Source organism: Oculina patagonica, chromosome 13, assembly GCF_052425735.1.
Source record: "Oculina patagonica isolate OP01 chromosome 13, crgOcupat, whole genome shotgun sequence".
In the NCBI taxonomy this organism is placed as follows: Eukaryota; Metazoa; Cnidaria; class Anthozoa; order Scleractinia; family Oculinidae; genus Oculina; species Oculina patagonica.
Window position 1 is genome coordinate 13,493,362 of NC_135770.1, and position 14,419 is coordinate 13,507,780.

Consider the following 14,419-nt stretch of genomic DNA (forward strand, 5'->3'; position numbering starts at 1 on the left):
CGGTGCCAAAAATATAAGTTGCCGTGTAAATAGGGTGTTTTAAAAAGATTGAAGAGTTGCATAAATTGAATGGAAAACAAAAAAAAAATAACTGTTATCATTTCAAGCTAGATTTTTGTAGATAAAAGTGTGAAAGGGAACCTAGGATCCACAGCTTGTTAGTTTAGTAGGGTACATATTCCTGTTAATATTTTTGTCATGTAACATTAGCATCATCATCAAAGCTTGTCCTTACTGTGTTTGAAATGGCTCGGTATGTGAGGTAGATAATGAAGAGCAAAACGCGGTAGACATAAAATCGTGTCAAAATCATCCAATAAAATTCCTCGTTGAAAACAGTCGTTTCAGATATATCATCCACAGTAAATGTCATTTCAATTTTAACTTTTTTTATTAATAGCTTATCTGTGTGTTGACAGGAGGCTGGACGCCAATGAGAGTGAATTCTGTTGTACCAGTGTTATCAGGCCTGTTGAAGTCATTAATAAAAATCGAACGTTTGAAAGTTAGATGTTTTTAAATTTAAGTTGAAATAAATAATTTAGCTTCATTTATGCTTTCTAACATGAACATTATACGCTTAATTATGATCATTTATTATTTTTTTTTGTTTTTTTACTTTCCTTTGAAGCTCGCCGTTTCATTAAATTTCAGGCAGGGAGAGTAATTTGCATTCAAGAAGTAAATTAACGACCTCCATTGATGTACCCAAATTTCCTGTTCCAAAACAAAACGCCTTTGTGCATTGCTCGAATAAGACGCCTTTGCAACAATAACAATAAGCCAGTTTTATAGAATTTGTGAGCCATGCAACATCGAAGTACTCTCTAAAATAACACTGTTTAACCCCACATCTAAAATTGCAACTCACTGATCGTTTTTGAAATGAAATGATTTTTTTTCTCGCAAATTGATTTCGTCACCAACCGTGTTAGCACCGGATTTCTATTGTGAGCCTAAGCATGGGAAGGGAGTAATGTTTACAATTTATAGCATTAAGACGTTTTGCAACCTGCCATGTTGTTTGTTATAGAGTAGAATCTAAATCTCACGGTGCGACAGGTGAAATTGAATTTCATTTCAATACTTCTTTCATCTAAAGGCTTTCGCAAACGGGTGGTGTTGAATTTCAGAGTGAGCCGACACACACATTCGCTGTTCGTCTCGTCAGCTCTAGAATCAGTTTCCACCGTGGATTATCTTATAATCTTTCCTCTATGAGGTATGTCATCCCCAATAACGTACTTTGCAATTTTATAATACCTATAAATAGTTACATACAGGGATTACCAAATTATTCAAATCTGTTGGTTGTGGGCTTGTTAGAAAATATCACCAATCCGCTTTCCAGTGCATCTGGTTTTGGAACTCTTGGTATTGATACAGGAGACAGAACGTAGCTAAATAAGTTTGAATATCACTAATATTTTTCCGTGAATTCGGTGGGAACGACGCTTATCCTTTTCTTGGTAAATCTAGTTTTATGTTGTGTGTTTTTGTTGTTATTTTAAAGCTAAGCAAAGAAACAGCCCGGATCGCCAGCTTACCAACGAGTTCCAAAGATCAGCATGATAAATCCTAAAATAAATTTCACAAAGCTGCTTAAAAACATTTTAGATAAATGAAATAAATGTTTGTTTTTTATCCATCAGTTGCCCACAACTTCCATGTAAACGCCGTCTGTTGTAGAGCGTAATTTAAGTCGTAAGTACTATAAGAACATTTTGGGAAAAGAACAACACATAAGAGAAATATAAAGCCACAAATGTAAAATTAGCGATGGGATTATAAATTTCCGGGAATCATTTTACCGATTCTTTTTATTGCGGAGAATCTAATTTCTTCCTTAATATTAATTGTTATTTCTTAAAAAAATCGTAACTGTTTATTGCTGCCTTTACATAGAAAATCAAGGCGGATTCTGAATCTGGATTAGCTCTCTGTCAAAATGGAACTCGATTGGGGTGAAATGCTTCTTTGCGATAGCCAAACTGCTTGAATAAATGAAATTGAGCCTCTGGGGTTATCAGAAACATGTTTACAAAATATACTGTGCTAACATCCTGTACAAAATAAAAGTCCTTTCTGTCACTGAAGACAAACTGGCGTCGAATTCTGACTGCAAGAAAGATAGGAATGATAAACTGAGAAGGTGAAAGCCCTCGGACAATATGTTGATCAATAACCTTCATAATATTTACAATCCTGGGTAGTTTGACAGTGGCTTTTGTCGAAAGCAAGCATTTTCCTGAATCAGTTTAAGTAACCAAAGAAAGTACTGGGAGCGAATGTTTTTGTGGCATGAAGAAACTGCGGCAAGAGGGTGACTTCTAAAAAAAAACAAATTTAAAATCTAGAAAAAAAAACATAAGCAATCAGCGTTGATGAAAGATGCGAAGGGATTGAGACTGACGCTTTTAATTGTTATTTCGAGTAATGATAGTTCACCACCTCTTTTAACAGTATGTTTCCAACTTATTTTTTTAAAATATCAAAACCGAAAGTTACTTTGTTTGTTTACTCTTGGCCTTGAACCCACATCACGTGACAGTTTCTGGCTTCAACTAATCACACCAGTCGCGTAAAGTAACAAAACTGGATAGTGATGTGAATGTCAAAATATCGGTCTCACAGAATGCAGCCGGAAATTAAATCCTGATCTTACCTTTGCTTTTAGTAATTAAATCCTTTATATAATTTACAGAATTCGAGGAAGTCTCATGTTTGTGCTACCGTATTTTGTCTTATTAAAAAGGATGAATGTAATTTCTAAGGACGGTGTTTTTTTAAAAAAAAATTTTAATCTTATTTGCTAATGTTGAATTCAAACGAACAGCCAGGGATATGAGACAAGTTCTCTTGTATGGCCTGCCGAACTTTACTATAGCTAAACCCAGTAATTGTAGGACTGTCGAGATTTAGTGCATAATTGAACGTTCCCTTCACTTTGCCCGACATAATACAGAGTTGATGGAATGCTTTAAAGTAATTTGACTTTGAAACTGTTAAAAAGGACGCTTTTACACGTCTATTTAATTAAAACGAAAATAAAGGAAGGCGACAAAAAATTATATTAAGGCTACGATCAGCCAAAACAAAAAACGATAACGTTAAAAAAGTTTTTTGTGAATATTACTTGTCAGCTGCAGTTGCAAAATATTTTTTCTGCATAAAACCGGCGCCATGTCAATAATTCCAATTCAAATGCTTTTTATTGTTTCCATTTGCTGCTAGCGGTCAAGTTTACGCCCTTTTCTGCAAATTAAAAGTTCAGTAAAATGCATAATTAAATTCAAGAATTGAACTGTAGGGTGTGACATAGAGAGCTGGAGCGAGACGTGTCAGTATTTTTCAAGGGTGTTTAGCAAAGCCGAACATTAAGCTGATTTTAGGGCTGTGCAGGTAAGAAATCAAACACAAATTTGATGTCTTTTTTTCGACGAGTCTGTACTATACATAATAATTCTTTGATCTTTTCTTATCACTGAACCACAAAATAATTGATGTACATTTTGAAATACTCATAGCTTATTCATTTGTTGATAGCGCAAAACAAACGTCTTCAATTTTCCCAGTAAACTTTGTGCTTTACGAAAAACGTCCATTGATAAATGGCAATTGGATTTTGGTTGTAACACGATGAAAAAAATCTAAAGGTATAATGCATTACTACTGCAAAACAAATACAAATCATTGAAATGAACTAACAATTGCAGGTAGGTAAGCTATTTTACGATACTAACACTGACAATAATCACAGTTTGCAAACGCTATCTTATGTATCGCATGTACAGTATATTTGGAAAAAAAGTCCTGGTGGTTGAAAATTCAATGTATCGCAACTATATTAAAAGAGCCGCGAGCATTTAAATAAAAAGATTCGAAGCTATAATTGCCGTTAATCGAAACTTTCTGTCCCCTCTCTAGCTTTTCACAGAACAAATTCAATGGACATACAGCTGTAGCCGATTTTCTGACCAAGTTAATATCAATAACCCATCGGTGACAAACAGGAATATTATATTTCTCTGCTTGTAACCAAAATTAGAATGCGAAAGTGAAAGATAGAGAGCCTCAGGGCCTTCCTTTTTTATTATTCAATTTCTTATCTTAATCAGAATTTTCATTATTTTCCTCTTTTTGAAAATAGCCACAGGCATTTATCTGAAGAATCCAAGTAACTGATCGGCAAACATTTTCATTTGTTCTTCAGCTTTGTTCAGTGCGAACTTTCCTTTGACGTTTGATTTAAAATGTGTAGGGTGGATATTTAAAAAAAATACAGGGCAATGCAACCCTGTTTTAGCTAGGGCTTTTTCTCTTTGTTGTTCGATCCCTGTTCTTGACAAAAACATTGTTTTAGATCAATATTTGACACCCAATAAATGGACAGGTGAATATACCGTATAATGCTGATTTTTGAATGATTTTATGGTGCGCTCATTGTCTGCGCTGAAAATAATTTTGCGTCTTAATCAAAAAAGCTCTACAATCGTCATGTGAACATGTTAAATCTCCAGATGTATTGTTGTGGTAATAAGATGCAGAATTAAAGTGCCGAAGTATGTGTCATGGTGTAATCTGAAGAAATTGTGGCATTCTCCAAAGCACGCTTTAACAAAGTAGGTCTAGTTGAGGAAAAGGAGCTTGGACAAACGATTACAGTTAGTAAGACGGTCAATTTGTGTTTACCGTTAATGCTCTGTTAAACCACCCCCTTCCTTTTAAGCCCCCATGTCGTCTGGAAGTTTAGTTTTTTTATGCCCCCTCCTCTCTATTCTATAAAGTCCCCTTTTACCTAGATGGTAAATCATGACAATTTATGAAACATGAAAACAAGGCAAGTTTACGCTTTTAAGGGTATTCTTCCATCACACTCATTTATTATTGTTGCTATTTTGTGAAATGTCATCAAACAGCACTTAAACATTAAAAGTCCACTTCATTTCTTTTATACCTACCCTAAATAATATACGATTTGAAAGAGGCCCCTTGTCTCATAAAGATCCCCTCTCTATTAATCCACTGCAGACGCTCTTTGGCGAGCCCAAGCAGCCTCTGCGTAGGAGGTTACCCGGGGGCGTAATATATAGCTTTTATGGTTTTTTCGAGAGTTATAGATACAGGTGGAAGCAAGCAATTTCAAACAATGTGAGAGATGAGACATTGTGTATTGTACATTCTTTACGACCTTTATCATCGAATTTCCTGAATGTTCCCTGAATGAAAGGATAATAGGTTTAACTTAGACTAGAACGTGATTGACAATTGCAAAGGCCGGAAAGTGTTGCGTACGGACTGAATGATTTATACGCCTTTGCTGAAAAGACTTTACTGCTAATGGTTCGGTAATTGAATCGTTTCATGCTCCTTTATGGCTTTACTTATAGTAAAACGTGCTTGGTATACTAACAAAATAATTCATACAATGGCATCATATTAATTTTTTCGGATATCAATATAAAACACTTCCCCCGCGTTATCATAACGTCTGGTATAGGTATCGTTGATATCAAGCTGAAGAAAATGGAAATCTTTAGTATTAGTTTTCTACTCTTTCAAAACATAACTTGTGGATTAAGAACTACCAACAAGAAGCAATAAATAGCCGCGCAAAGTGAAGGTAACGCTGATGGGTCATCCAGGGATGGGGTTGGGAATAGAATCCAGTTTTTCAGGGAAGAGTAGTAATACTCCTAGTCGCTTAATGCTGCGAAAACCGAAATAAGCTCCGCCTTGATGGGGCACTAGGCTCGAACGCAGACTTTACCTTACCTTTTACCTATATATTTGTACGAGTCTTGTAGTATTTTGGCGAGCCCGTAGGGCGATTATTGAAAAAAGAGGACTGATAAAGAAAGGCAGTCTTCACCACACCAACCCCTGGATGGTAAAAAACTAAAGACTTTTCTCATGCTCGCCGAGGCAGAGAAAGGTTTTGTAGAGTGTGAACCCTTGATCCATCTTTGTAACGAAGCAGATAGGAACAGCTATATATAAATGTTATCTAAGTAGATTACTATCCTTTTCTAAATTACAGAATTTAAGCCAGAGGAACCATGTATCCCACCATGATGAATCAGACTGAAAGCCCTTCCTCAGATCCCTGGCTGACCGAGCTGTCCGTGGGTGAACTTGTGGCCTGGTGCCTACCCTGTGGCTTTGTTGCCATTGTTGCCATATTTGGTAATGCATCGGTGCTTGCTTCGTTCTTTATGTCTTCGAATCTCCGTCACCATGTGATTTTCTTTGTGGCTGGCTTAGCTGTTGCCGATGTATTGGTGGGGCTGATCTCTATTCCAATGTGGATATACATATTGGTTTTGGCTTGGAAAGATAACAGTGCTTCAGGAAATGCTCAGATGACCATAGCTTATGACGCCCTGGATGTTTTTGCCGCGTTAAACTCTATTTTTCATTTGACTGCGATAAGTATTGAGCGTTTCTTTCTAACAGTTTACCCGTGGAGACATCGAAGAGCCACACAACGTATATACCATTTGTTGTTAGTGGGAATTTGGATAACTTCTGCTCTTGTTTCAAGCTCGTTTTTCCTGCCAGTTAACAAACTAACAATAGATTTTCGTTTCTATCTTATTAACTTTTTGTTTTTGATACCGCTGTTGATCATTTTTGTGACTTACACTGGAATCTGGTTTAAAGCCAAAACTCGACTTAGGAAAGCCCCGGATACAAGTTGGAAGATGTCGTTCACATTATTCATTGTCATTGGTTTATTTGTTGTCGCCTGGTTACCATTTTTCGTGATTCGTGCAGTACTTCATTTCTGCAAGCACTATTGTATCTCCTGGAGGATCTTTTACTTCACTAAGCTGCTTCATTTCAGTAACTCAGCAGTGAATCCACTCGTGTACGGATTAAGAATTCCAGAATACAGAGAAACTTTCTTCAAACTTCTCGGACTTAAGTATATGATTCACTCGCGTGATTCTATTGAGCTGGATAGCCTCGCTGTGAAAAATTCACCGGGAAGCTTTGGAGGTTTAACTAATGGTTCTGTTAATGTCCATGGCAACGGCCACAAGGTAACACGACCGACGAAAGATGTCGTCATCAGGCGCTCCAGCCTTCCTGTGATAACCATAACAACCGCCGATGACGTCATAACCAGAAGCAAATCCCAAGATTTAATTTCTAGTCGAGCAATAATTTGATCAACTGTAATTTATGCCCATTATTCATGTTTAGAGACTAAGAGGCAAACATATGGTCTAGTCACCATCACACAGAATACATCGTCCGAGAATTATATTAACAGTGTACGGATCAGGGAAAAAGTGCTTGTTTAAACGCCATAAAAAAATAAATGACCCTCCACGGGAAAACAGGGAAAAAGGTGAACGCACGGACACGCCAAAATGGCACGCTAAACAATAGGCAGTGTGCAAAATGACACGCCGGCTTCCGAGCAGCGTGTCACAAGGCACGCATAATTAAAAATTTTCTTTTGTTAGTATCGCACGATGAAAACAAAGGCGCGTGTCTTATCGAACAATGTTGCGTGTCGAGCACTGTAACTTGCTATTTTTGCTTTCGTTCCACAGATTTCTTCCCATGCCATTTTGAAATCATTGACGTTTATCTTCAATACGTCGAGAACACTGTCGAAAGTGAGAGTGCTTACGAAAACCTGGGGCACGTAAGCTTTCGCTGGCTTAATCTCCGTTTAGCGCTTTCAGGAACGTCGAATGTAGCACTCCTATCAAACGAATAATGTCCAAACTCTCTTGACGCCATTTAACCCATGTAACGTAATTCTGCCCAAGAGACGTCATAATACCCGCGTAACGACACCTGTTTATAGGTCTGGTAATCGCGGTGGGGTCTGAATATTAATGATAATGATAATCAATTTATATAGCGCATTTTTCATATGTAATGTTCAAATGCGCTGTACACATACTGTAATTTACTACACAAAGGCCAGACCACAACACCGGGAACTTCGTGCCCTACTCTTTGCGAATAGTGTGTGGGTTCTTTAACTTCCCCTGTTATAAGACTGAAGATACAGGAGACGGGACCTACGGTTTATCGTCCTTTTCCGAGAAGACTAGAATGTCTAACCATTTGCAGATGTAATTACAAAGGCAGCACATTCTCCTCAGTTTCAATAAAGGTTGTATGGTATTGATAAAATACCAAAAAAAACCTTTATAAGTCGTGGCGTACTTGTTTCATTTCTATGTGATTACACTCACTGAGAAAACTAATCAAACAGGGGGAGGCGGGGAAGGGAAGTGTTTGGGAGAAGAGAGATGTGCTTGTTGCACAATATCGGAATAGGTATATTTCGTTCAATAAAATATTCCAGTACTTAGGGAAGGAAATTGAGTATTAGAATGCAAAAAAAAATGATGTCAAATACATCATTAATGCTAACGTATATATTAGGAGTGGCTATATAAAAATTGTCGACCGGTGCAAAGGTATTGTAAATTGCTTAGTAAATTCTTGCAGTTTTTGTGAAAATAAAACACTAATTTTAAAATACCCCCCGTGGTGTTCAGAGGTGCTTAACCTGTAGGTTGCATTCAGTGTTTCCAGCGTCAATTTTGTTTCCAAGAAGCAAAATTTGCGTCTGCTACAAGGCAGAAACATTTCGTGTTTCCGCGCGGCATGGAAGCATGGCAAAACGGGGAAACAATTATGGAAACATGTTTCCAGCATGTTTTTTTGGAAACATGTTTCCTCATTTTGCCAGCCTTTATACACGGCTTTCGCTTCTTTATTTGCGTTATCATGTAGACATAACGAGCAATAAAGTAATAGATCACACTTTCTATCCGATGACTCATAGTTTTAAGCCAATCCACGTGCGTAGATCATTTCGAATGTATTATATTTCCACATGCATGCTGGGAAATGTTTGTACGGAACTTTGATTAAGTCCCAACCCTAGCATCTTGAAGCAAACAGAAAATCGTTCAACCTGTTGTTGCGTACCTGTCATAAATATACCGGGTAAAAATGATGTTCTAACCGCGTCCAACAATAACACGTACAAAAAAACAATGTTAAAATGCGAAAAAATAATTAACAGCCAAATCCGCTGTATAAAGAGCTGCTTTATCCGCTGGATAAAGATAGAATTAGCGAACGCGGACTTAAACGAACAAATATCCTTTATTTTTGTTTTTGCAATGGATATTGCATAACGTACTTTCAGTTTCTTCATTGACAATTTTGCATTATGTTTAAGATACGTACAATCTTTTGATTTCTTTCTTTTGTACAAGTACCCACTCAGCATCTAAAATTAACAATTGTCTTGCTTGTCTTGCTGATCAGGCTGTGCCATGGGTTTCTTTGAAGAGTCTCGTCGTGACATGCTAAATGATGTTCTCTTTGATATTGTCGACTCCCTCCTTATAAGGCTCGTAAAGGTTTTTTTAAATCCGGGAATTTTTAGCGAGTAAATAATCGGATTAATGGCCGAGTTGCTGTAGTGTAAAAGCTTGGTAAACTGAATGACTTCAAACGAAATTGCTTTTCGTTTTAGTGCCGATTGAAAAAAGTAAACAGCGTTTATACAAAAGAACGGCAGCCAGGTTACAGCAAAAATTATGATTACAATAAGAAGGGACATGGCAATCTTGACTTCATGATCCCTTCTCTGAAGTGTTCTCCTTGAACCCTTTCTCATCAACTTCTTAGCTTTTGCCTTTTGCCATATTCCAAGATACATAGAACAGATGACGAAAAACGCCACCGTGAAACAAACGCAAAAGAGAATGAAGAAAGCTTTTGTAATGTTGTAGTTACTGTATCTGATTGAGTGGATAAAGGACAAAGTTCCTGCAGTCACCCAGCAGATCATTAAAACGCCAAGATAAACCACTTTCGATGAATTTCGATGACTCACCGGAAACGCAATAGCGTAGAAACGTTCCAGGCTTATTAGCATCAAGTGAAAAATGGAAGCGAAACCTCCAAACACGTCTACTGCATGGTAAATCACACTCAAAACCACAGGTATTTGAAGATGTCGTTTGTATAAAAGTGTCATGCTAAGGTACAGTGGAACCGCAATCAGGCCCACTAGCAGGTCAGCGGTTGCTAAACCTACTATGATGTAGTTAGTTCGCGTGTGCAATTTAATGTTTCGACTGAACGCCAGAATCACGGTTGAGTTTCCAAATATGGCCATGACTGCTAACGTGCCAAAGGCAACGCTCCAAGCCATTATAGAGAATGGAGTGATCGTCTCAGGCGATGGCAAGGTTTGATTGGCTGCTGCTGCTGTGGAATTGTTCATTTTCTTTTAAAAACAAAGAAACAAACAAATAAGTTACTGGAGGACGTAAATAAGGCAGTGTTGGGGTTTTTATTGATCATAAAGTCTCAAAGTCCCTTTGATTGGTTTATTGCTACAATCAAGCTAAAAATTAAGCATAAAAGACTGTTTGTGTTGCATTTTTCAAACATTTCTTTTAATTTAACAGCACACCAGGGTTGCCCAGTGTACATGTATACTCAAATCTATTCTAATTTCTTCTGTTATGTTCAGTTCTGGTGCCTCAAAAATAGCCACAAAATTAATGGAGGAACATGCATCAAATTCTAGATTTCCTTGGAAACACTATAATGCCTTGGTTACTATACTAATGATGTTAGGGAAATACGGCTCATGAAAGCCCTTTAAGCCCCATCATGTTCAAATAGAATTTTCCTATCAATACCTCGGCACCTGTGTTTCCCTTATTTTTCAATTCTCGTGTATTGATGATACGATAAGGAATCAAAACTTGATCTTTTACTTCTTTTTTCAACCTGTTTCACTAATTTTTAAAATGTCCCCTTTTCCCAGATTTTGTAGATCTCTATAGCTATTTTCTTTCAGTTTCTTGATTCATCATAATGCTTTACAGAACTTGTCACATTGTTTACCATTCTCAAATAAGGCGAGGACATAAATGTCTTGCTTAAAATATAATTTATCTCTGGGTACAAAATACTCTGCGTATGATGTAGAATCCCATTTTATACGCAAACTTGTATATAACATGAGAAAACACTTTTAAATTGATCTGCGACTGGTTAAGCTTTGTGTTTAGATACAAGTTAAACGACTAAAACCGATCAGCTCACATTACCATTAATGTCAAAGAGGCCCAGATGGAGGGATTCATTAAATGCGTTCACGACGGAATATTAACTTTAGTTGGACGAAAATTGAGTGCCAGAATAAGTCAAATCCTATTGCATTATTTTCTATTTTTTTCAAAAGCTAAAGATGTAATTTATTCTCCGTGATAAAACCAACAAAAATTTCTCATCAGAGCCTGAGAAAATGAATTTCAAAGGTCAAAAAACCATGTAAACAATAGGTTAAATCTCACGTGGAGCTATTTTGCAAAATCGTCTTTTAAGCGATTTAGTTCCGTGGTGTTTGGTGTTGTTAGAAATGATTTCTTTTGATAAGTTGTTAACACAGAGTGTTTGCAACAATATGTAAATAATTTTGGTACATAATTAATATTCGAAGACCTGGCGGATTCTGTCTTAAATGTTTTCTAAATCAACTTAAATAACCTACAAAGGTACAAAAAGTCGCTGCATTGTACCCTTACTATGTACTGGTCCTTTCTTTTCCTCGATCCGGCAATACTTTTATAAGCGAAAGAAAAAAGTCAACCGGCATCGATGAAACAGGGAAGATATTACGCAATAGTTAATCGCTTCCGATGATCGCTTCCGATTGGTTTACTTAGAGCATGCGCATGTAAGTTTCCCTTGACCCTAATCTGAGTCAAATAAAAAGGTAGCCGTTATAAATAAAGGACAACTTAATTGATTCACTCAGTCGACACTCAGGATCTATGGGTTATCGGAAACCATAAATGTCTGCCTCATATCTTGTGAACTAAATTTACTTGTTAGAAAATTCACCTTGGTTTAAGTGGTATGGTACATATATGGATTTTAACATATCACAGCACGATTCCAGAGTTGCTGATAGGGATGCACTACATCACTGTGATATCCCATTGTGTTTCCGTTAAACATGTTTAAAAATAAACAGACCGCATTATATTTTCATGCTAAACAAATTCAATCGAAGGAAAACAAGAAATATAACCTTAAAACCATCGAATAAACATGTTAATCTGCTATCAATTTTGGGATCTGTAAGTTACTGCATGAGTAATTTGTGATAAATAAGAGATATATCAACGACCGCCTGGATTCGCGATTGTCTGCTTCCAAGAGCCCTGCTCTTAATGGATATTATTTGTGAAATAATTATCATGCAATAATGATTCATTTTACCTAAAGTACATGTGCTTAAAATGCTTTTAACATATAAATAAATTTAACATAAAAATATACTAAAAAGGCGTCTAATTCGCAAAGGACATGTACTATTTTGTGTTGTAGTTTAAGAATATACAATTGTTTTTTCTACTGTACAATCATTGTCACATAAGAATATAATTGAAAGATTTCAGAATTTGCTTTTAATCTCGGTTCTGTCGTGTATAGTTTTCAAAACAAAACCTCATCTAGCAGAAACGACGATCAGTCATTGGCTGACTTACTGATTTGTTTGAAGCAACCACGCTTTAGTTCCGGTGTTCAATTTCTTAACTCAAAATAATGTATTAAAATACTCAACGTATTTTAATACGGAAAGGGAGTAACTTTCATATTATATCTCGATTTTTAATTGTCGGAATGTTCCTTTGATATAAATTGACCGAAACGCGGTACTCGTTCATGGATTTTTATTATTCGAAAAACTGAATTTGTGTGTGTTCATGGTATTGCATGTAGGCGACTGTCTTAATTCAATATTTAAATTAAAAAAATGTGTGATCAAAAATCATTTCAATTTCTGGTATCATTCCGAATTGAAATGTTCATTAGTAAAACTCATAAGTCTTTGCATACTTTTGTTATTAGTTGCTTGGTTTGGCAACACAACCCATTGTCGACCATATGACATTATGTTCAACTTGCGTTTCTAATTGATTTTTTTTTTCGCTGCATGCGTATTTTATGAAATGGTGATGAAAATACAGTATTTCCGATTTCCTAAAAGTTTATTCTTGTCTTGCAATACAAAATTAACATTTTTCTAACATAAAATATAAACAGCAGACATAAAGTCGGTTGGCTTCTAGAAAAAACTTATGAGGAGTGGTCAACGGGTTTTCTTACTGGTGAATTTTAATTTCATTTTAATGTTGTTATAAGAATTAAACTGCAGTCGAAATTATTTGCCATCGTTCCACACGCAAAACTCGATATTATATTCCATGACTGAAATTTCAAAAATAAAAATAAATTATAAATCCTTAAATACAATATGAAACCCTTGTTTGATCAAGGACACGTCTGCTGTCACAACTGAAACTTAAGCTGCCATTAGAGGGGGCACCCCAGCCGTTAGTCCAGACTCAAAAAATCTCGATACAAACTCTTGGCGCCTCAGTTTACTCAAGTTAAGATCACGATAAGATGGATATGCCATTTGCTTTGATATCTACAGTGCCATATAATGAACACAAAGCAAAATAATTCGAAAGAGTTAAAAACGAGTTTCCTGTCAGTCGATAGCATGGCTTGTAATGGCGCGTTCTTAATCGACTGAAATCGTACGCGTGGCTAACATCCTGTTAAAAAAATCCACAAGAGCTGAAATATCTTATTAGTTGACATAAAATATTTGGCGGTCAGTCATAGCAGTTTGAAATGAAAGCGTTTCATTTAGCCATGAAATCTTAAGTGTTACTGCAAGTCAGTTTCATTGAAAATGTATTAAGAGGTTTCTAAATATTAATTGTCTATCTAGTTTCATTTTTATAGTACTTTATAGTTCAAAACTTTTTTTTACTGACCTGTGTTTAACCCAGTTAAACCGTTCAACAGTGGTCGCAATTCCCGATTCTCGGACAAATCTGCTATTCTATTTTCTTTTTGTAAAATACACCAAGTGTAGCAGCTGCGTGCGATATATTTGCTGTGAAATTTAAATTGAACACCAATCAGATTCTATGAAAGCAATTAAGGAGACATATAGGAGTTAATGTTTCTGTGGGACGTGCTACGAGACATCCCAATCACTTATTAGAATGCTTCTTCGGAAAATTTTCAATAAAAAGTGATCGATGCGTTTTATTATTCAGCCATGAACAAAAACGTGATGTTTAAAGGTAAATGGTTTTAACTTAATGCATTTTTTAAATGACAAGCGTTTCATTGTTCCGTATGAAAGCGCACATTTAATTCAAAACAAAGCGACAGAAGTTTTTTTGCTCTCTATAAAAAGACCTAATTTTAACACAACAGGCGAAAAAAGGTTCCCTGAAATTACCATGCGCTGTTGTGACATCCAAAAGTAAATAAAATTTTCGAACGGTTTAAGTTTTAAGATACGCACCAGAACTTTCTT

At 36.2% G+C, this 14,419-nt stretch overlaps 2 protein-coding genes across 4 annotated transcripts; one reads left to right on the forward strand and one right to left on the reverse strand.

The window, feature by feature from the left end:
- The first annotated feature begins 908 nt into the window (after window positions 1-908).
- Window positions 909-8,732, forward strand: LOC144634841 (adrenocorticotropic hormone receptor-like). 3 transcript variants are annotated; one of them, XM_078493882.1, is made up of 2 exons: window positions 909-1,222; window positions 6,041-8,732. In XM_078493882.1, exon 2 carries the CDS (start codon window positions 6,060-6,062, stop codon window positions 7,173-7,175), a length of 1,116 nt encoding a protein of 371 aa, XP_078350008.1. In that variant the 5' UTR covers window positions 909-1,222; window positions 6,041-6,059; the 3' UTR covers window positions 7,176-8,732. The 3 variants fall into 3 exon arrangements, with proteins under 3 accessions (XP_078350008.1, XP_078350007.1, XP_078350009.1); XM_078493881.1 differs by lacking the exon at window positions 909-1,222 and adding an exon at window positions 3,331-3,402; XM_078493883.1 differs by lacking the exon at window positions 909-1,222 and adding an exon at window positions 5,037-5,623.
- Window positions 8,733-8,906: 174 nt separating this feature from the next.
- On the reverse strand, window positions 8,907-11,168 carry LOC144635282 (adenosine receptor A3-like). The gene has a single exon (XM_078494385.1). It carries the CDS (start codon window positions 10,277-10,279, stop codon window positions 9,281-9,283), a length of 999 nt encoding a protein of 332 aa, XP_078350511.1. The 5' UTR covers window positions 10,280-11,168; the 3' UTR covers window positions 8,907-9,280.
- Between the last annotated feature and the right edge of the window lie 3,251 nt (window positions 11,169-14,419).

Excerpts from the sequence above, each read along its gene's own strand:
- LOC144634841 (XM_078493882.1), top strand. The coding sequence starts at position 6,060 with ATGTATCCCACCATGATGAATCAGACTGAAAGCCCTTCCTCAGATCCC.
- LOC144635282 (XM_078494385.1), bottom strand. The coding sequence starts at position 10,279 with ATGAACAATTCCACAGCAGCAGCAGCCAATCAAACCTTGCCATCGCCT.